The following is a 23471-nucleotide window of genomic DNA, read 5'->3' as shown; positions in this document are numbered from 1 at the left end:
ACCGGTAAGCGCTGTGTGTGAACGAAAAATATAGCATTACCGGCATTTAGATGACGTCAGACCGCGCTGACAGATCGGGCGGGCCAATCAGAAAGTTTTTTATACAGGTGACGCGGTTTCCCCCAGACTGTTTACGGACGTTTCCACACACATGTTGCTTAAAAGTCGAGCACACCTGAAGTTAACATCCACATTTCTTCGCCAAAGTTGTTTAAAACAGCTTACCATCTAATTGCCAAATTGCCGACGTCCTTAGCACACCATCTGTGAAGCCTAATGTGCAAACGCGCAGGTTCCGTTTGACGCCGCCTAACGCAATGTTGTTTGGTCACGAGCAACTTCGCGACCGTTTGCCACAGATGTGAAAACAACAAAATACGGACCGTGGATATTAAGTCATAACCCGCCGTTTACAAATACGACACGGACGGAGCTCGCCGGCCGCGCGCCACAGGTAACTTCCGCTTTCTCTCCGAGTTTACCGGTATTTTGATACTGATGTGTGAATGTCTTACTGGTAAAAAGACGGAATGTCACTGCATGTGTGAACAGCACATTTTTGTATTTACTGGTAAATTCATTCTGGTAAATTCATGGTAATTTAACAGAATTACTGTGTGAAAGAGGCTATTATCTCATTTTTGACACAGGTGGCATTTAGCAGCTTGTGCATCTGAAGTTTTCATATGACAATGAGTTGTGTTTGACAGTTGCACCATGGATCTTACCACAGAAAGGTTTTTGTGGGAAAAGTATGAACTTGGTTCTGTAGACTCGCTGGTAATCTGGGCTCAGTTTTGGTTGATAACAGCAGTGGTTTCAGATTCAGATCTTCATTCTAGTGAATGCTTTACAATCTATGCCTTCATGAGTGCTCTGATGGGGAGTGCAAATGGATATGGTGATTTTGAGGCGAGATCTGGCCCAGTTTTTACTCTCTGGGGTTTCTGAGAACACCTCTGCATGTCAAACTCCACTCAGCAACACTCAAAGGCTTGTGTGTGTGTGTGTGTGTGTGTGTGTGTGTGTGTGTGTGTGTGTGTGTGTGTGTGTGTGTGTGTGTGTGTGTGTGTGTGTGTGTGTGTGTGTGTGTGTGTGTGTGGATTTTGGAAGCTGTATGTTGGGACACTTTGATCATGTTGTGCTTGACCTATAGAAATCAGACTAGCGGTGATGTCCTAAGCATTTGGGAGAAGAACTGGGAAAGAGATATATTTAATATTTACAATATAGTCGTGATGATTTTGTTGATAATACTAATACACTATAACATTATAAATATCACAATAATTTAATACAAATGTTTTTTATTAACGCTTGTATTTAATTCTTTCCCCGGCTCGTCAACTCGTCAATTAAGAGAAAACGTTTCCCTGCCAATGACGAGTATTTCCGGCTTTCTACAATACCGCTATATGAACAGCTGTATTATGCTGCGTTTACACCAGCTGCGTAGAGGTGTCAAGCGCGAGTGATTTCAATGTTAAGTCAATGTGAGGACGCGTTGACACGCGTCTGTAGGTCTCACGGCGAGAATGAGGAGCTTAGCGTGACGCGGTAGACGCAGTTCCGCGCGGATGGTGCTTTTTGTGCATTTTGCGTTTGACGCGAATTTGCGGCAGACGCCAGCGTTGAAAAATTTGAACTTTGGCGAATTTTCTCGCCCGTGTTAACCAATCAGGAGCATGCTTGCCGCCCGTAGTCACTCATTCAAACGTGAAGGAACGGTCACCCGGAGCTATACGACACAAGTTCTTATTTCTATAGACCCCTTCAATGTTTGTAAACATCAAACGCCTAGGTTGGGTGCGCACCCAGCATGGGGTCAGAAAAAAGGCGTGGCTACTAAGAACTAATCATACAAAGCAGGCTTTCTAATTTAATCTAACAGGGCTAATAAATGATGACTTACCTGAAATGAAGTGAGCACTACGAACACAAGCCTTTTTGATCTTTGCATTGTCCCAGTCTGCATGTTTAATTGCTTGCAACCACATATGTTGCCTATTTTTTTTATAGATGAAAAAACTTAACTGGAGAGCTGGGGCAATTTTCACAGCCCACGATGCAACACGTAGATAACAATACTCTTTGGATTCAACCGAACAATTCGCAACTCAATTGATAAAATAACTTTTCTGACCCTGACATGCGCAGTGCGAAGCCAACACACAACCGCATAGCACTTGCCCCTCCTACAAAAAAAGGATTTCGCCTCTGACGCGCGTCAAATGCTTGCTTTTTCCGCGCGTCTACTTCGCTCAAGACGCGCCAATGCATTCAAACAAGCGGCAAACTAGGTGAGGTAGACGCAATTTTAACGCCTCAAATGCGGCTGGTGTAAACGCAGCATTAGGGTGGTCGTTATTTTTCAACTTTTAAAAGTTCATGCTCTCACCCCACCAATATGTTTGAATAAATAAATGTTTGAATAAATAAATCAAAAAGGGCTTTTTTTCCCAATATTAATTCATATTTAGAGGTTGCTCAAGACCTTTGAATATTAACACATTTGCGTATTATGTGATACTTTGTACTACCATGTATAATTGTTTAATAATATATAATTATGGCAGCAATAGACTTATTTGACCATGCTCCATGCAATTAAAACTCCTGTTTTAGTTGTGATATATCTTTCAAACCAAGGAAGCTTCAATATGAATGAAGCACACTAGACAATATACACTGAGAGAATGGCTGAAGCAACACGAAGCAAGTCCGCTATATGGTTACTCGGATCAGAAGAGACTGACATAACTGGAACAAAGTTACCCTCAAAGAAGCAAGTTTTATGTGTGTTGTGCATTTTTAAATGGTACAGTTTTTGAAAAAAAAAATTGATTTCGGAAATATTCAAAGGCTTTGAGCAACCTCTAGATATTGTAGGAACAATTAAAAAAAAAGAGTTGAACATTTACAAAAAAAAAATGACTCATTATAGGGACCACCCTAAGCTGTATGTCCCTGTAAGTTTTGAGGACCGCTCTGACTCTGATCTCTATCAAAAGTCCTTCACAAAAATGAAATTATCTCAGTTTTTTGCTCACAATTTGTTTTTATAAAGAAACTTACCAATATATATTTTTTATTTTTGAAAGCAAAGGGTCTGTTCTTTCATTTGATATATTGTTAATATAGTTTAAGAAGAACATTTTCTTGAAGGCATTAAACATTTGTGAAAATCATGAAAAATGCTGATGTTGGCTGGCAACTTTCTCAAAAACCGCTGGATGGGGAAAGAATTAATTCGAAATTGATAAACAAATTTAATTTCCTTGCACCATCACTCATAAAAATTTGATACAATCTTGACTTGCAGATGAAACCCATTTTCATGTATCCCTTGTATGTTTCATGTATGTAAAAGACTCTTAGCGCTGCCAAATTTATTTAATAAACTCTGTGTCTAGTTACACAGAGAAAACTGCACGTGGTTGTCTGGACGGCTGGATACAATGTGTGACTGACTGCTTCCAGAGAGTCATGTAGCCGAAGAACTGTCTCGGATTGACTTATGTTCATATTTTTAAACACCAGCGAAGACTGCGCTCAGCCAGACAGATGCTACACAGGACTTTAAGTGGACGGCACAAACATCCGTCCTGCACACAATCCTGCCACACACACACTTGAATTTAAAGCACTAACTTGCTGATCGTATCTGCATTATACACACGCAATGCTCTTCCAACACACATGTGACAGATGCAAAACGTGATTAGGTCACTTTTATTGGCCAGCTGATTATAAAAGATAAGCACAAAACCAAATTTTTCATTTAATGATAGGAAGAAAGATTTAGATTATGGAATAGATTAGGTCTCTCATAAAACACTGACAAATCTTTATTCAGTAAATAAATTCTGTGAGATCACTGCATGGATATAATTACACTCTTTAAAGCTTCATCTATTAAATCATCATTGTGGTTTGTCCAAAGAGACTTTGTGTCAGCGAATATACCACCCATTACAACTCAACAATGTGCATATTCCTAGTGCAGTGCTTTTTAAAGTTTTAAGCGTGCCCCCTCTCTTGTGTAGGGGGCATCCATTCGCAGCCCCCCCCCAAAAATGCATGACATAAACAACCTCAAACTTAGATTGACAAAACATAATAAACTATACAATGTTTTCCTGAGGTTTAATTGCACAAGATTTAAATAAATGTATTTAAAAAAAAAAAAAAAGATTTTTCGCTCCACTGTCTTAGTGAATGCATGCATGCTGAATCATGCTGAAAGGGTCAACATGCCAATTCGAGAAGGTCATAATCGACAGCAACAGTATAAATCTAACAACATTTAGTTAGGGTTTATCCTTAAAACAACATCACATGTTAAGAAGAGTTAACTTCAAGTTAATGTAATGTATCTCACTTTAAAGATGTTTAGATAGTTTTACTAAAAACGAGACTAAAACCCACTAAGCTTGAGAATGATTGTTTGCAGTGTGGCAAACTCATGGAATCTCTGAAGAAATAAATGTTTATGTAAAGTTCCCGAGAGCCCTAAAGGGTGAGATCCATGACACATGCCACTGTGAAGTGTTTTAAAGACAATGTTAACAACACTGATTTCAAAAAGCAGAATGTGTGACTGTCATTTAAAGGCCATTCGATTAAAAAATAAATATTTATATTCAACTCAAGTCAAAATGAAATAAAATTGGAGATTCTCTGTTTCGAAAACCCAACACTCCCTGCTGTCTGCATTCCTGCTTTTTAAAGGAAGTAACTGATTTGAAATGCATTACATATAGGCATATAAAACAAAAAAACTTAGACTTCAATGAAATGGAATCTGAGGTTAACCTCTAGCTAACTTACTGCATTGTACTCCAATTAGCATTTATACACACATATCATAGATAACACAAACAGTAATATTATGTACAATAGACCCTTTTAACGCATATGTCACGATAACGTCACAGAGCTAGCTGGAGGCAAAACTGGAGGCAGTCATATACAAATCAGCATAGAGTCAGCTACCAAAGAAACGCAAATGTCATGTTGTTGTTTTACATTTTACATTTAATCGCATTGCAAAAAACCAACAACGCCAGCCGTGGTTAAACGCAATAAAACAAGCATGATAATATGATATTCGTGTTTGCAGCACACACTTAGGGCCCTATCATACGCCCGGTGCAATGCAGCACAAAGTGTTTATTGCAAGTGTTTATTGCTAGTTTCAGTGCGGCGCAGTTATCATTTTCACATCGATGTTTAAATAGCAAATGTATTTGCGCCCATTTGTGCACCATGGGCGTGCTGGTCTGAAAACAAGATGTGTTCAGACGCATTGTTGGCGCATTGCTATTTTGCAACTAAAATAGACCACGCATTTGACCAACTAAAACCTGGTCTAAAGTCAATGGCGCAATATTGTTTTTGTTATGTAAAGAGCCTGTTATTAATATGCGCCTATAAACGAGATGACAACACACATTTGCTTATTACACACATGGACAGCACACAAACGTTTAAAATATAAAAATTAAAGGATTAAAATGTAAAAGATTATTATTGAGTCTCTTGGACATAAATGAGGACTGATTACAAGACGTGAGAAGGCGTACACAGCTGAAATGGAAATATTGCATTTATTTTTAAATATTTTTTCAAAATGCTACCCCATGGAAGTATTGCATATGATGACTTTGTACATCTGGATATGATGAGAACTTTTTTAAGTAACGCTTAAAAAAAAAAAAAACTCACAGCGCTGTCCGAGTGCGTTTCGACTCAAAGGTTTAATTAAAAGGTTTAATTAAAAAAATATCAATTTCAATTAGGGATGTTAACAATTAATCGATCTTCGATTAATTGTCGATAAGAATTAAATCGATAAAAATTAACGATTGTCGACAAAGCAAGCACGTGTGTCCGGCGCCTGCGCGAATAAGTTAAACTAGCCATGATCACAACGATGCTTGATGCCAAACACTCACTTGGGCTTAATAACCTCATTCGAGACGAGGCTGGCTGCTAACGCAATGAAATGGCATCCGCAGTGGATCTGAGAGGTTCCGATGCCGAAAATCTTAACACAGTTAGGAAACTGAAAGCAAAGGCCCTCTTCAGGGAAGCCTGCAAGATTAGCATAGCAACGCTGCTAACGCTGCTTTACACAGGGGAGACCAGAAGCCGTTTTTAATAAACAGATTAAAATGTAAAACTTACATTCTGGCAAGAAACTGTTAAATGTAAACTGTAACTGACTGTCGTTACACTCTGAACGCCCACAACATATATCATTGATCATCATCATTACTGGCTGAGGCGCTACACACTAAACGGATTTTCTAATGGAAGGTTGAAGTCTTCATAATAAGCATCTTTGCTGAAAGTACGCCGCAGGTCTAAAGCTGAGGTGACGACGGGAAAAAGTGCCCTTTGTGTGCTTCTTGGATATAATTACAACAAGTGATGACTCAGAAAGCAAGGTGAACAACTAGAAAAATAACACTTGATGATAATGAAAACTTATTTTGTCATGGACGCACGGACTTTCATCCGACTGTGCGGAGTGCCCGTTATGAGGCGGAGTTTACTGTGTCTATTAGTCATTATATTTCATTACGAGATTCAATTGATGACTTTTATCAAAACACCAACTACATTGACTCATTTTACAATCCCACTAGCATGTTATTTAGACAAAATAAAAACGTTTAATTCGCGTGAGGAAGCTGGCATTTTTACGCACACTTTTATGTCATTGGCTATATGTCACTGCTGTAATGGCTTATTGCACTATTACTGTTAACGATTATTCGATTGATTGATCGTTAATTTAAATGATCATCGAATATGGGAAATTGCATATTTTGACATCCCTAATTTCAATACAAATAAAAACAACACAGTTTTTTAACATCAATCTTAAACTGGTGGTTTTCTTCCTCCGCTTAGTTTATCAGTTTAAGAATTCCACCATCTAAATAGGGAAACGGCATGGGACGAGCGCAACCGGCTTTTAAAGAGTATGAGAGATGAGACTCTCATTGGTCAATTGCACGTTACCCCCAAAACACACCCATTACTCATTATGAGAATAGGAATAACCATTTTAGACTGTGTGCTAGGCGCACAAACCATTTTTCCCGTTAAATTAGCAAAAGCGGATTCGTACATGCCCTTTTAGACTGATCGTCTTGCGTTTTAGACCGTTAAAATAGGGCCCCCAATGTCCGCACCCATCCAGCACATAATTATAAACATCTTATGATTAATACTCTCTCAATTTCTCTGTAATATACACACTCGGTGTCTCTATAAGGTGCAGATATCAAGCCACTTAACTTAACTGGAGGTAATCCTGTCACACCATCCATCCACTGAGTGAGCGTGTACAGGCCAGCCCGTTAACTTTTTCAAATGGCATTCATGGTCCTGGACAGTGTGACTTGAATAAAATCGTATTTTCTACAGCTATTGTTTCAAAATGTTAACACTTTACAATAGGTTGCATTTGTTGCGAACTCTTTCCCTGCCATTGCAGAGTTAATTCGTCAATTAAGATAAAATGCTTCCGTGCCAATGACGAGTATTTCCGGCAATCCGTAATACTGCTATTGTCCTAAACAGTGTCTGATACTAAATTAATATTTTCAAGTTTTATTTATATCAACTTTATATGTATTTTTACTTGGCTAGGGATTACTTTTTATGCAAAGAATCCATGTAATTTTAATCTAGGGGGAGCAAAACTACATGGCCCACCTTTTGGAGTAACTTATACATTCTGAGCATGTGATGTCTTAATATGCTTCCTTCATAGGTAGTTCACTAACAAAACATATTATTATAACCAGTGTTGGGGAAAGTTACTTTTAAAAGTAATGCATTACAATATTAAGTTACTCTCAAAAAAAGTAACTAATTGCATTACTTAGTTACTTTTCATGGAAAGTAATGCTTATGTTACTTTTAGTTACTTTTGCGTTACTTTTTCTTGGCTAAAGCTTGATCTCTTTCAGGCCTTGCAGGTGTTTTTATGACTGAAAAGTTCTGCATTCAGAAATTGCTTATTTCATCACAAAAATGTTTAGCTCTGGCCTGCCATCTCAGTTTCTGACTCAAACTGTTTCCACACAGTCACAGAGAGTGCATACGTTTAGTTTAATTCAGTACATATTTTTTAATCAAATTAATTAAACTAAAAAAGTAACTTGAGTTACTTTTTTGAAAAAGTAACTCAGATATTAATGTGTACATTTAAAAAGTAATGCGTTACTTTACTCGTTACAGAAAAGTAATATTATTACGTAACTCAAGTTACTTGTAATGCGTTACCCCCAACACTGATTATAACAACATTCCCTTAAATCAAATCATGCCAGCCTTGTAGAGATACAATTTTACACCTGGCGAATTACATTTATTTAACTTAATCTCATGTGTTAGAGCTATTGAGTAATCATACTGTTGACTGGGTGTCTGTCACTTGTGCTGTTTGTGACTGTGTTTGATTTAAAGCTTTTCCTTATTGCTCTTCAAGCAAATAACTATGGGCCACCGTCGCGTTTAAGACACTCAGATCAGTCCCAGCTTCCTGTCAGACCCAATATTCATCTCTCTGACGAACTCTGTTTTTGGAGATCGTTCCTCGCACAAATGCGCCACAGCGTCACAGCTGGGCTCCATCAGAACGAGACAAAAATCAGACGCGAGGGATTATCACGTCCAGCATGTGTTTGCTAATGAAACCCCAGCATAAACACCAGGTCTGGTAAAAGGGGAAGGGCAGAAGTGACAGAAACAAACTGTCCTGCTCTTTGATGGTTGGATAGGAGATGCGTTTGATGTTGACTGTGTACAAGACAGAGACGTGCGGTGGAAAAGAAGTCAAGCCGAGCGTTAGACGCTGCCAGCACCATTTGAAGTGGTTTTCACACTGAGAGAGGAGAATATGGGGGGTAAGAAAAACACAAAAGGATAAAGTACGTCATGAGATGACTTGAGGAACATCTTATGGCGCATATGTTAAAAACCTCACCATCTGCTGGTTTTCATTTAGTGGAGTTTGCTACATAAGAAAGGACCAGGAACATTAAAACAACATGGAGTATCTTTTTTTCAACATTAGCACATGTTCGCAGCTGATCCTTATCTCGACCAATATTGCGGGTGGATTTAACACATAGGTCGCCTGATAACATCACACAACGCAGCTTTAGAAGTACTAAGCCAGCGCTTAAAGACATAACATGTCTGTTTATAATGCATCTAGTTTCAACATGTGGTAACATGACCACTGCATGTATTTAGTGCTCTCAATAATAAATACGATGTGCATTTCTGCATGCATAAGACAGAATTAAATGTGGAAATCCACCTGAAGTCATTTTTGTGTTTACGAATGTAAACAACATTAAGGCCATGTCAAAGATTGAACTCAACATGTAACCATTTAAATTATGAGACTTCAGCCTGGATTTCACAAATACAGATATTGCACATTCCCACCCAATCTATCAGATAACACCCAACGTTTCCAATCCAAATATGGCTTCTTCTAGTGCTAATGTACATGCTGCATATCAACACACTTTATATATGCCAGATTTTATAGATATAACACAAATGTTTGCCTTATTATACATCCAAAAACAATCACTTACCAACTATTAATGTACACCAGTCAATATTATTGGGCAGGGTTGGGTGTCTAAGGCATACCGATGCGAAAATGATCTTATAAATCATATCATTCACCATAAATGGAGCGAGTCCCCCTTAAACACTCACATCAATCCACTTCTTTAATTGAAATTATAAACCTGAAACTACTGCTGAGTTATACAACTCCATTCAGGTCCAGATGTTCTCTCATCAAATTAAATCACTTTGTATCATCAGTCAGTGCTTCGCCATTAAAGGCAGGATGGTGGTTACATGTTATAAAGATGCTGCAGGTGGGCACTGTTGAAATGAAAGCGTGATTAAATTAAAGCCATTTATGAATGGCCGGTAATGATACTAGCTTGAAGGCAAGTGGATTGGCTTAAACTTAAGGTCTGGTAGTCGACCCAAAACCCACTGTGGACAAACTGGGTTTGTTATAAAGAGCACCTATTTCATTGCTAAAAACAACTTTATTTTGTGTGTTTGGTATAATACAATGTGTTTGCATGGTTTATGGTTAAAAAACATTTTTTTTCCATATAATGTGTGGAGATTTTTTTTAACAAAAGAGGGAAAAACTGCGAAACTGATGTTATGCATTTAAAGAGCACCTATTTTCCGATTCACGTTTTTACATTTCCTTTGGTGTGTAAGTGTGTATTAGTACATGTTAATGATAGGCAAAAGGTACAAATCCCAAAGTAAACGATGACGCGAGTTATCGTCTCCAACGTTAATCTCTTTTCTTGGACTACAACAAACACACAGATTTTGTGTTTTTGTGTATCGCACAATTTTTTAGCTCCAGATTTCACTTTATTCCTGAAACGCACGGATTTGAAAAGCTTTGTCTCTTATTAGCCAGCTAATCTGTATGTTGTGATTGGCCTGAATACCTTTGACATCAGTCGGAAATGTGACCCTCCTTACCATGTTTGAAAGATTCGTTCACAATGTCTTGTTTTCAGTAAAAATATCAAAAAAATTCTTAAATTAAGAGGAGCAAAATGACCTAGGACAATAAGTCTAGTTTTTAGACAAAAAATATCAAATTTAAGCGAATTTGTGCTTAAAGTGTAACTAAACCCTTGTCAGAGTCTGACTCCACCCGCTGGCAATATTTGAAAAATGCAAGAAAATTGGGCAGGTCCCAACGGAGATAGAGGGGATGAACTGAGCTCGTACCCAAGGATGTGGTGAGATCGTAACAAGGGCGTGGTGAGCCTGAACCTGCTTACGTAGGGTCGTAGCTTACGCCGCGCGGTACCGCAAAATCCAATAGGTAAATTCAACTGCAGTAGCCACCATTCAACCTGAAGAGGGCAGCAATCAGATGTTTATACACCATATATTGTAGCATTGAAACACTTTATACCCAAATGTCAAAAAAGTTACTCAAATCAATGAGCAGCACTAATAAAGCCCCATTCTTACAGATTATTAACTATAAAAAAGTTGGTTTACGGTTTAGTTACTCTTTAAAACAAGCAAAAAAATCTGCCAATGGAATAAGAAAAAATTTATTGAATTAAGTGTTTATGAAAAAAACTAACTTATTTCAAGAAAATTTTTCTTATTCCATTGGCAGATTTTTGCTTGTTTTTAAGCACTAATTTACTTAAGTCTAGTTTTTAGACCAAACATATAAACTTTAAGTAAATTAGTGCTTAAAACAAGCAAAAAATCTGCCAGTGGATTAAGAAAATTTTTAAGTGCAACGGGAGTAATTATGAAAATGTCGGTTTTCTTTACATCACCAATCCCAGGAAGTACACTGTTGCTTACAATCCGTGTTTGCTGAAGTCCAAGAAAAGAGATTTACGTTTGAGATGATAACGTGCGTCATCGTTTACTTTGGGATTTGTACCTTTTGCATATCGTTAACATGTACTAATACACACACACCAAAGGAAATGTAAAAACGTGAATCAGAAAATAGGTGCTCTTTAAATGCATAACATCAGTTTCGCAAAAAAAAGTATTATTAGGTCTAGTCCACACATACACAGGTATTTTTATAAACTGAGTTTTTTCCCAAATTCATTAAAAAAATCTCCACATCCACACAAAACCCAGTATGAAGTGCTGTCAATAGCATGTCAAACCAACAGATCTATCCCTAATTGTAAAGCCATGTTGGCCAATCAGAAACCATTGCAGAGTTTCCCCTCAGCACATCACAGGCCAAAAAACTCCAGTTTCAGGGTCACCACAACAACGCAGCAGCTTGTTGCCAGTTTTTATAAAAGTTCGGTTTCAGTCACCTGATACTGCTTTGCATGTGGACGAACGGCCAAATCGCATAGAAAAAGGTACGGTTTTGAAAATACCCGTGTACGTGTTAACAGGGCCTTAGAAATATACTATTATAACAATATGCTGCTTTTCTACGCAAAGTTACCCATCTTACTTCTGGTACTAAATTGATCTTAATATAAGATACTATGCCAGTTTAAAGGGACACTCCACTTATTTTGAAAACAGGCTCATTTTCCAGCTACCCTAGATTTAAACATTTGATTTTTACCATCTTGGAAACCATTCAGCTGATCTCCAGGTCTGGCGCGACCACTTTTAGCATAGCTTAGCACAATCCATTAAATCTGATTAGACCATTAGCATCACGCTAAAAAATAACCAAAGAGTTTTGATATTTTTCCTATTTAAAACTTGACTCTTCTGTAGTTACATTGTGTCTTAAGACCAATGGAAAATTAATCAGATTCAATGGATTATGCTAAGCTATGCTAAAAGTGGTACCACCAGACCCAGAGATCGGCTGAAGGGATTCCGAAACTGTAAAAATCTAATGTTTCACTCTAGGGGAGCTGGAGAATGAGCCTATTTTCAAAAAAGTGGAGTGTTCCTTTAATATTCAGTGTCAACCATAGCCTTTGGTATATGCTTACAATTCAACAGCACCAGTCTTACAGGGTCACTGGGTCTTAGGTTTAGGCCACCAGGTTTAGGCTTTGACTTAATGCCTCAGGTTCAGGTTATCATTGAGGCAGGTCTCACTGATATAAAGGATTAAACAGATTCCTCCATCAACTGCACATAAAGCGATTTATGGCATGACTGCCGAGCAGTTGGCATATAGATGCCGAAGGCTGCCGGCCATGATCAAAGCACCCTGAAGCTCACATAGACACGTGTGTCCCCGACGCTGGCAGGATGAGAAATCCAAGCGCGAGTTCTTCTATCAGCCCGTCTCCTCTCATCTACAAAAGTGGCCGTGATTCACTCAAAGGTCAGAAAACATCAATGGACGGGATTCAGAGAAACAACCGAGAGTCTGTGATGGGAGTCTTGGTATTGCTGGTATTTCCACCCGAAGTTAGAAACTGAGTGTGAGAGATAGACAAACAGAAAGAGAAACAGATGGGCAATGAGGGAGGGGTGTGGATGGATCAGAAAAAGCCATTCTGAAGAAATAGTTCGCTCTTAATGAAAAATCTGTTATCGTTCACCCACAAGAACATTCTGGATGCCCCTTTTTAGGCAATAATGGTGACAGGAGTTTTCAAGATGAGACACAAAAACAAAATAAAAGTGGCCAGCACTATAAGCAGTTTAGTCAGTTTCTTAAAGTAAATGAAAGAACCTTCTGAAGACATATTCCTTTACCCAAAGCGAGAGAGAAAAACCTGAAACAGGGCCAATAAAAAGATAAGGTGGGGTTCTCTGAATACAGTCTGTTGGGTGGAGGCTCGAGATACAGTATGCTCCACTTATTCAACCTCATACAGAGTAAAGAGATGAATGGGGATCATAAAAAGAGAAACCGTAAGTCTCATCCCTAACACGAGCTGTACCTGCAGCTCTCTGCTTACCCATACTGCTTTGCAGCTCACAGACTCAGCACAAAAGGCCCTTTATGATGTGCACCTGACATGTGGCGAAGAGCGGCGTTCCCACAGAGATTGGCTTCACTGCTCCACCTCTTCTCTCTCTTTCGTCCTCTCCGACTCACCGCGTCCCCAGCCCGTGGAGCAAGCGCTGGCTGGCAGGGGTCCGGTTGCTCAAAAGAAAAGGGATTTAGAGACAGATCCATCTCTTGGTTTGTGTGGGGTGATGATACTTGCGCCAAATAAGTCACCCGGTTGACTAAAAGAGGCTGATGGGTTTAACTAGATCAATGAAGGTTGGGATGTCACAACAGCCAAGAGGACTTGCGAATAGAGGAAGCATTGTACTTGTACTTGTCACCAGTTTAGACTGCAAGCTCAGCGATTTTTTTATTACAGTGATGTTGTAGTTTCAGCAGTGCTTAAGATCACAGTGATGTCCGAGAATTATGAAAATCTTTAGATTCTGGTATTAAAAGAAATAAACACCTACCCTAAAATCTTATTCTTTATGAAACTTAAAAAATAAAATAACCCTATGTATGTAAAATCAGCTTTCACTTTCATTATAAGAAAGGATGTGTTCATTTTTTGTGTTAGGCTATTTAACACACTATAGCCCTGGAAAATACACGGAAAATGCGTCCATGTTCGTTTGACTTTTGGTGCATTCACACTGCAAATAATTTTCCGGAATCTGTGCCTGCATTCACACACATGCCGTAAAGATCCTGTAAAGACACATGACTTATTTAAAGAGCACCTATTGTCCGATTCACGTTTTTACCTTTGGTGTGTAAGTGTGTATTAGTACATGTTAATGATATGCAAAAAGTACAAACCCCAAAGTAAACTATGACGCGAGTTATCGTCTCCAACGTGAATCTCTTTTCTTGGACTACAACAAACACACAAATTGTAAGCAACAGTTTACTTACTGAGATTGGGGATGTAGACAAGACTGACATTATCATAATTCCTCCCGCTTCGGACTCAGTCTGTAAGTTAGAATTGCATTGCGACCGGATCTTTCAAACATGGTAAGGAGCATCACATTTCCAGCTGACGTCAGAGGTATTTAGGCCAATCACAATTTACAGATTAGCTGGCCAATCAGGGACAAAGAGCTTTTCAAATCCATGCGGCAATGTTACTAGGTCCTCTTACGGAAGCGATGCCAGAACATTTACGAGGCGTGTTCACACAGAAGTCTGTCTGCCAATTTTACGGAAATTGTCTGAGACCAAAATGCTGTGTGAAATGTGTGTAATTTTAACACATTATGTGTCATTTTTCTTGCAGTTTTAAACTGTTGGTTTTGTATTTGGATGCTTGGCGTTTGTGGTTATGTGAAAATTATTAAAAAGGTGTTCCAATAATAAAACAGAGATCCGAGGGGCGCAAATTCAAAATATGTGTTCGGAGTGTCACGTGTGTTGCTTGTGTTTTCAAAATATGTGTTTGTAACGTCATGTGAACCATGTGCATCACGTGTTTTGTCAAAATAAGTGCCTGCTGCACACGGGTCAAAACCGTTTATGATAAAAGAGACGCTCACGTTCACAAAATACACACAAGACACTCCCTTAACAGTAAACTCTGATTACGCATGATATTATGTGAGTATCTGGCAAACGAGAGCGTCTCTTTTATCATAAACCCTTTAGACGCATCTGCAGCAGGCACTTATTTTCACACGTGATGCACATGGTATACTCAACGCGCCAAACATATTTTGAAATGACAAACCACACACATGATGGGCTACATACATGTTGTGACGAATTTCGCATTGTGCGCCTTCGAAAAAAGAAGTCACCAGCCGCCACTGGTTAAAGTTGAAAATGAAGACAACGGCACTGCTGAGAACCTCTGAGATAGTTCAAAGGAATGTATATAGAAATAAAGCCAAAATGGGAAGCCTATCAAGAGAACAATAACAAGTGATAACATTTCACTTTTGGTGGTACAGCAGAGATAAAGAGAACGAAAGAGAAATCACACGAGAGAAAGAGAAGAGAGAAAAGTGAGAGAGAGAGAAAAAGAGAGAGAGACAGAGAGCATATGTTGTGCATTACTCAAACAGTTTCATTATTTCTGCCCTCTTTCAATCAAACATGGCCTGAGCTAACAAGGCTCTAAACAGTGAAAATAACAGCAAACAAACTATTTTCTTGAACCCGTCCTATATAATCGCTCTTCCAAAAAGCCAAGGTTCTGATGCCCTATGTAATTTCCAACCTCTGGCCAAATGCCATCAATCAAATCTCATTGTTTTCTGGGTCCCATGTGTCTGGTCGGGGGCCTGAATCTCAATTATCTCAAGGTGAATTCCAAGAAGACCAAAAACAGACTGTGCTCGGTCCTTATTTTTACAAGCCGCAGCCCTATTAGTCCATTAACTTTTTCGATCAAACTAAGTGTTTTGAATTTCGAGATCAAAATCTGGCTTTACAGGAAATGGTCGCTTGAATAACCGCATGTCTCCGAGTACCACATCTGCAGCTTTAGCAAACTGATTGAACATAGGTTCTTGCTTTGGTGTTTCCAAACTGTTGCAGGTGTTTCTGTTGCTCCTATGCCAGTACGAAAGGGGCCTCATAGGGGCTTTCATAACAGCAAATGTTTAAGCTCCATCAAGAACAAATTGAATCACTGAATGGATAGACATGGTATGATTTAAACGTGTCCTTTGGCAGTGTGAATATCATGTCTGGCGTTTTGATTAGAAACAGTATGCCAACATGCATGTTCAGTGCTGCTTGCACGATCTCCATACGAACATGCGCCAACAAACATGACATCCTGGAATCTGCCTTTGAGCCCAACCGACGCGGTTTTGTCAGGTTTTCATTATCGACCCACGTCGTCTCAATGAAACGCGTATATCCTCCTTTTCTCCATTACACGCTCAGATCCCATGTGAGAGAAGACACAGTGGAAAATAAGAGTGGGATAAAGCCATTAGGAAATCCAGCCGGGATTCTTATCAGGGATTTTTAGGTGGGGGAAAGGGGGTTTGTATGTGGTGTTATTCGCACAGGCAGGTCGGCTCATCCCTCGCAGCTGGCTTCTTTAAGTGAAACCTGCTGCTTTGCTTCGTGTTTACGTTTGGCTGCTTCGCCCGTCTTCATCGGGTTTCAGACTACAGGAAGGCTCTGAGCAAAAACAAAGACTTTTTCAAAGGGAACCTCAGCAGGTTAAGATAAAAGTTTTTACTGCCCGATATTAAAAGCGCCTGCTGCTAAATTAAGAGGACTGGATCACGGTGAGCAACTTTCTAGTCATTTTTGTTCAACTAATGATGGGTCAGTATGGGTAACTGGCCCACCAACTCATTAGTACATTTTCTTATTTATTACAATTAAAGTTTTTGTTGCAGGGTCATTCTTTTAAGAAGTGAAGAAGAAATTGAATGCTGCGTTCACACCAGCTGCGATAGAGGCGTCAAGTGCTAGTGATTTCAATATTAAAGGAACAGTATGTAGGATTGTGGCCAAAACTGGTACTGCAATCACAAAACTTGTGGATAAAACTGGTACTGCAATCACACAACTGGTGGCCAATACACAACATGACAACATAAACATCAGTTGAGGGCTGCAACTCCACTTTTTAAATGACAATATCCTGACCAGACCACTGTAGTCAGTGATATAAGTATTTGAAATAAAAATGATTTCTTAATGTCTACTGACATTTTAGGGCCATTTTATGATTAATTGATATAAATTTCTTACATACTGTTCCTTTAAGTCAATGTGAAGACACATTGACGCGCTTCTGGAGGTCTTGCGGCACGAACGAGGCGTTAACCGCGGTGTGGTAGAGGCGATTCCGCCTCATCCGTGCTTCCAGTTCGCAGAATTGAGCGTTGCTGCGGGAAACGCGCAAATTGAAAAATTTGAACTTTGGCGGAAAAACGCGCTGCGTTAACCAATCAGGAGCTTGCTCTAGTAGTGACGTGATTACAGGAAGCGAGCGGAGTCGCAGAAACTCCTCCCATGACGCAAATTTACGTGTGAATGTCTCGATGACTAGAATTTCATGCGCGGCTTTCACGAGCGAATGAAGCGAGTAAACTCAAAATGTTCAAGCGGCAAACTAGACGCGGTTGACACGAATTTGACGCCTCAAACGCGCCTGGTGTGAACCCACAGTAAGGACAGGAAGTGATTAATTTAAAGTACTGCTTTATAATAATAATAATAATATTTGGGCATCCCTACTTTAAAGGTGCAGTGTGTAATTTTTAGAAGGATATCTTGACAGAAATGCAAAATAATATACAAAACTTTCATAATGAACCGTTATGTTTTTATTACCTTAGAATGAGACATTTTTATCTACATATACAGAGGGTCCCCTTACATGGAAGTCGCCATTTTTTGCGGTCATGTTTCTACAGAAACCCTTAATAGACAAACTTTTTTACTAAGTTGTCTCCGATGACATGTTTGTCCGGTGGCGTTTACCATAGTTTCTCTATGTGATTAAAAAACGAGGGGTAAGCAGTGGACTTAGCCATTGGTTGCAATTCACCAGCACCTCACCACTAGATGCCGCTAAAATGTACACACAGCACCTTTATACTCTTAAAGACAGTGAGGACACACTCAAACAAAAAACCAGATGAGCTCTGGATGAGCAATGAGATAAAGACAGGTGGTTGTTCTTTGTCTGTAACAGAATATAGACAGGAAGGGGAAATGTAACTGCAGGAAATTACTTCCCAAGAACATCAATGACAGAACCAGACAATCCACTGTCGCCCCACATGTTCACAGTTTCATCCACATAATCTAAATACACAAGTCAAGCGGATCAAGTTTAGGCTGCACAAGAGGTGTTATGAAATTTGAGGTCTGGTTGTCCTTGTAAAGTTAGGAGTGGGAAGCGAGAGAGAGATCTGCACAATCACTACATTTTTCCATACCTGGAATCCTTGAATGTGGGCTAAGTATTCCAGCTGCTGGGAAGGCTGAATAGAGCCACAGGATAGAGCAGGTGCTTTGCCTTTCAAGATCAGGGCCTCTGCGGTGGGCGATGTCCCGTTCAGGAGCAGCTCTTTGGCAATGGCTGCAGTGCTGCCCACTGAAGGGGTGTAGTACGGCCCTCCAGACCCTTGGTTGGTGTCTTTAGGTGTCAGGTAGTTTCCGGGGGCACCGGGGACGCCCTTATTCCTGCTTGCTTCCATCTCCTGATACACGTCGGGGGAAAGGTGAAGGATTCCTTTCTGTGCTACAGAGAGATGGAGCGATACACAGAAAATTATTATTGAGCTTTTACTTTTTTTAATTTAAATGCATGCATTACTGTGTCTCAGCATTTGCTTGTTAAATGTCATAAATCAAATAATAGTTGCATAAGACTATTAGAGTCAAAAAATATTTAAATATACATCACCCTTGTCTGTGAAATAAGGGTTAAAGTCTCATAATTCAATATTAGGAGCGACAAGGTTTGTTGATTTCAATCTTAGATATGACTTTACTCAGTCAATATTAAAGATATAAAGGTTATATTTTTAAACAATGATCTTAAAATTATGTAGGATGAGATAATGTACAAACAGTAAATCACAAAAAAAACACTTTAGCTGGGATTTTCACAGACTGGGTCACATATAAGCTCCTAAATGATGCTTTGGATTGTGGTAAATAATTATACTAAATAAACATACAAGACTGTTTGCAAGGGATATTCGTGAACATAATAAATTACCCTGAAAGAAAGGCATACTCATTTTGTCCACTTTTCCACTTTCCACAATAAAGTTTTATAACTTGAATAGTAGTAATAGTTTAGACAAAATCATCTCCAATCATATCTGTGGCCAATCATATTCAATTACATCTGGAAAAAGTTATTTTATTCTACGGAGATCGAGCCATTTTGAAGTCACATGACCAGCTGAATACGAAAGCGGAGATTCTTGTATCAGTCTGAAGGGGCTCATTTTGCAATAACAACCAGCTGCCTGTACATTATCCCGCTTATCACAAGGCTATTTACCTCAAAAGTAAGGTAAGCAACATTAAAGGATTAGTCCATTTTTATAAAAAAAATCTAGATAATTTACTCACCACCATGTCATCCAAAATGTTGATGTCTTTCTTTCTACAGTCGAGAAGAAATTATGTTTTTTGAGGAAAACATTCCAGGATTTTTCTCATTTTAATGGACTTTAATGGACCCCAACACGTAACAGTTTTAATGCAGTTTAAAATTACAGTTTCAAATGATTTAAACAATATCGAATGAGGCATAAGGGTATTATCTAGCGAAACGATTGTCATTTTTGGCAAGAAAAGTACCTCACGTAATTGCGTAATGACGTCAAAACGTCACGCGTTACATACATGAAACGCACATTTGCGGACCATTTTAAACAATAAACTGACACAAAGACATTAATTAGTATAATTCGACATACAACAACATCGAATTGGTCCTCTTTCTCCACACTTGTGTGTACTTTTGCACTGGGGCATAGTTTTGCATATGTAATCACGTCAAGAGGTCACGTGAGGTCGCGCTGGCGCGTCACACAACCGGAGGGAGACGAGAAGTTGTGGTTTAAAATGCATATTTTTAATTTTTCTTGCCAAAAATGACAATCGTTTTGCTAGATAATGCCTTGTTTGGGATCGTTTAGAGTAATTTGAAACTGCAATTTTAAACTGCATTAAAACTGTTAAGTGTTGGGGTCCATTAAAGTCCATTAAAATGAGAAAAATCATGGAATGTTTTCTTCAAAAAACACAATTTCTTCTCGACTGAACAAAGAAAGATATTTACATTTTGGATGACATGGTGGTAAGTAAATTATCTGGATTTATTTTAAGAAAATAAACTAATCCTTTAAATATTGATTTGAGATATTTTATGAAACATTTTAACGAATGCAGACCTTCCGAAGGAAAACCCGTTTATTTTCAATTTTAACTTAATGACCTCTATCATGCACCTGGCGCAATGTGGCACAATGCGACGCAAGTGTCTTTGGCTAGTTTCAACCCGGCGCAATTATCATTTTCACGTTTTGCGCCACGTTGTTTAAATAGCAAATGCATTTGCGCCCATGGGCGTTCTGGTCTGAAAACGAGGTGTGTTCAGGTGCATTGCTGGGACGTTGCTATTTTGAGGCAACTAAAATAGACTACACCATTGACCAACAAAAACCTGCTCTAAAGTCAATGGCAAAATATGTTTTTTGTTATTTAAAGAGCGCGTTAGTAATATGCACCTATAAACGAGACGACAACACAGGTTTGCTTAACACATACATGAATGCGCAGCAGCACAAAAACACTTTTAAATATAAAAGATTAAAGAATTGAATGTAAAAGATTATAACTGAGTCTCTTGGACATAAATGAGGACCGATTATGAGACGTTAGAAGGCGTAAAGAGCTGCTTCACCTGTAGCCCAAGTAAAAAAATGCTTTCCTTTAAACAAATGCTATTTTTAAATGTTTTTAAATACTACCCTACGGATTTATTGTATATAATGACTCTGTACCTGTGGATATGATGAGATGAGAAACATTTTAAGTAATGCTTTAAACAAAACATGGCGCTGTCCGAGTGCTGAAAAGCTATGGCTCTCCGCACGTTTGTATTTTTAGAGTACAATCCTGTTCTTGCATATGTGCAATTTATTTTATGAGATTACAATGATTATGTAGGATATCAATACATTTACAGCAATTAAAAGATTGCTATTTGTACTTCTATGACTGAAAGAAAGTACTGCATTTTAAAGGTTTTAATCTAAAAAATAAAAATTTTGTAAAAATGAAAACAACACATTTTTTTACATTATTCTTAACCTGATGGTCTATTACTTCCACTTAGATTTCCAGTTTACAAAGTCCATCATCTAAATAGGGATTAGACATAGCGCCAGCGCAACCGGCTTTTAAAGTAGATGAGAGCTGAGACTCTCAATGGTTTATTGCACGTTACTTCCAAAACACACCCATTACTTATTAGGAGAATAGGAACAAACTTTTTCGACCGCGCTCGGCGCACAAACCATTTTTCCCGTCGGTAAATTAGCAAAAGTGGCATTGGACACGCCCATTTAGACAGTGCGCCGTGCGCTTTAGACAATGCGCTTAGATTGTTAAAATAGGGTCCAAGATGTCACAAATTGTAATGTCATATATGTTACTAAAAGACATATTTATATTAAATTTTTATGTAATATTAAACTGTATCTTTCAAAATGATTTGCAGCATCCGAGTTACGGTGTGTTATTAGTTTTGAGCAAATGTCATGACTGACATATCAGAATCAAGCATTCCAACAAGCCGTGTGATAAAAATTAATAACCAATCAACCAACTTACTACAATGCACAACACAGTCTGACAATACTACAACAGGATTACTAACAAAAAATGCTTGTTTTTGTGTAATAGTGCATCCACGCTGACAGGTGTCAGAATAAAGTCAAAGCCTACGGTCATATTTGCTTGTGCGCCATAAAAAATATATTTAATATTAAGAATATCAAGAATTTATTGGGAAATGAAAATGGGTAATTCTTGTCCAGTGTATGGGACAAAAATAATATCGAACAACAAAGAGGAGAGAAACCAGAGAGTAACAAAGCAGCAGCAAACATCAATTCTGCTTCCTGTTTCCATTTGCTGTCCGTTTCTACAAAAGCAGTCAGGCGAGTGATTTCTTACATCTTAGCCAAGCAACAACTTAATGTGTTCAAACCATAAAACTGGTAAATATTATCTCAGGAAATTGTGAGAGATGTAAATAGACCCGTGCCGTGATGTTGATGTAGCCCTTTAATTCATGGAGTGAGAATGCTAAATGAAAACCAGCAGTTCGGAAATCCCGCCGGCCGTTTCGGCAAGGTTGACTGCAAAAGAGGCAACTGACACTGATTTTTTTTTTTAATGTCACACGACAACTTCGAATTCACGTTATACGAATTAGTGGTGCGGGCAGGCATGCTTAAAAAAGGTATAAAATGAGAGGTGTGAGCCAGTATGACATCATTAAGGCATTACGACAAAATGCACTTAAACGCTAAGAAAAAACAATGCCCCCTTTACGCCCCCCTGTTTCTTTCCCCCTTTCTTTTTCTCTCTCTCGCTCTCTTCATTCCAACAGGTTCCACCCAGTATAATGGGCTGAATTTGAGAATGGTGGACTGGAGATTAGCCAGCTCATGGCCCAAGCGGTGATTTAAAACAGATAACACACAAGCCCAAACTGTAAATCAACAGGATGAAGCAATGCTTAAGACGCTAAACACTAACACACTGACATATTCATACACACATAAGCATAGCTCTGTCTTACTCATACATTTGTGGATTCTTGTGCTACTTTTTTTTACAAACACAGCACTTTTTGACTCTCTCACACTCACACAAACCAGGACATACACCAAAAAATGAAATATGTCCACTTTGCTAACAATAAGCAGCTGAAATGTTTATCGGACTAGTACTTAGCTTTTTATAGCTTACATGTACTGTCCGTATGGAATTAAAAACTCATTTAAAAAGATGTGTTGCTTTTCTGCTAAAACCCTCATTAATTAAACTCCTCCCCTCCTCATTTCCTTTATCATTACGCCACACACAGATTACAAGGCACACATGCCACGTGTCTCCATCTCTGTGGTTTTGTACATTTGGAGGAATGCATTATGGGATTCAACTTCCAAACTTTAGCCTGTCTGTTTAAGTGCTGGACAACAGCAGAGGAAATTGATTTATAACTTCAGACACAGTGTCTTGTTGCAATGTTACACGAGCTTTGAGACCGCATGGCTGCATCTGCCATGACATAATATGGGCAGTCAGTTCAAAGTCATCTTGCTCATCTTGTGCCGCTACAGTCCTAAGAGGCATCCAACCGCTAACACTGAAAAGATGCAATAAGGTACGAGTGCAAAACTACTAGAGTAACTGCTCTTGCAAAATCAAAAAGCTGCTCGTGTGATTTTGC

At 38.7% G+C, this 23471-nt stretch overlaps 1 protein-coding gene across 2 annotated transcripts in view; it reads right to left on the bottom strand.

Annotated features, from left to right (window-relative positions):
• Positions 1–23471, bottom strand: part of stau2 (staufen double-stranded RNA binding protein 2) — a 132302-nt gene that overhangs the window by 51460 nt on the left and 57371 nt on the right. For both annotated transcript variants that reach the window (XM_055181359.2, XM_055181361.2), the window contains exon 12: positions 18421–18725. In XM_055181359.2, the coding sequence (XP_055037334.1) occupies positions 18421–18725 (305 nt within the window). The remainder of the gene's footprint in view (positions 1–18420; positions 18726–23471) is intronic.

The sequence above is a fragment of the Misgurnus anguillicaudatus genome, chromosome 25, assembly GCF_027580225.2.
Source record: "Misgurnus anguillicaudatus chromosome 25, ASM2758022v2, whole genome shotgun sequence".
In the NCBI taxonomy this organism is placed as follows: domain Eukaryota; kingdom Metazoa; phylum Chordata; class Actinopteri; order Cypriniformes; family Cobitidae; genus Misgurnus; species Misgurnus anguillicaudatus.
The sequence above is the reverse complement of the archived record's forward strand: the minus strand, read 5'-3'. Positions and strand labels throughout refer to the sequence as shown.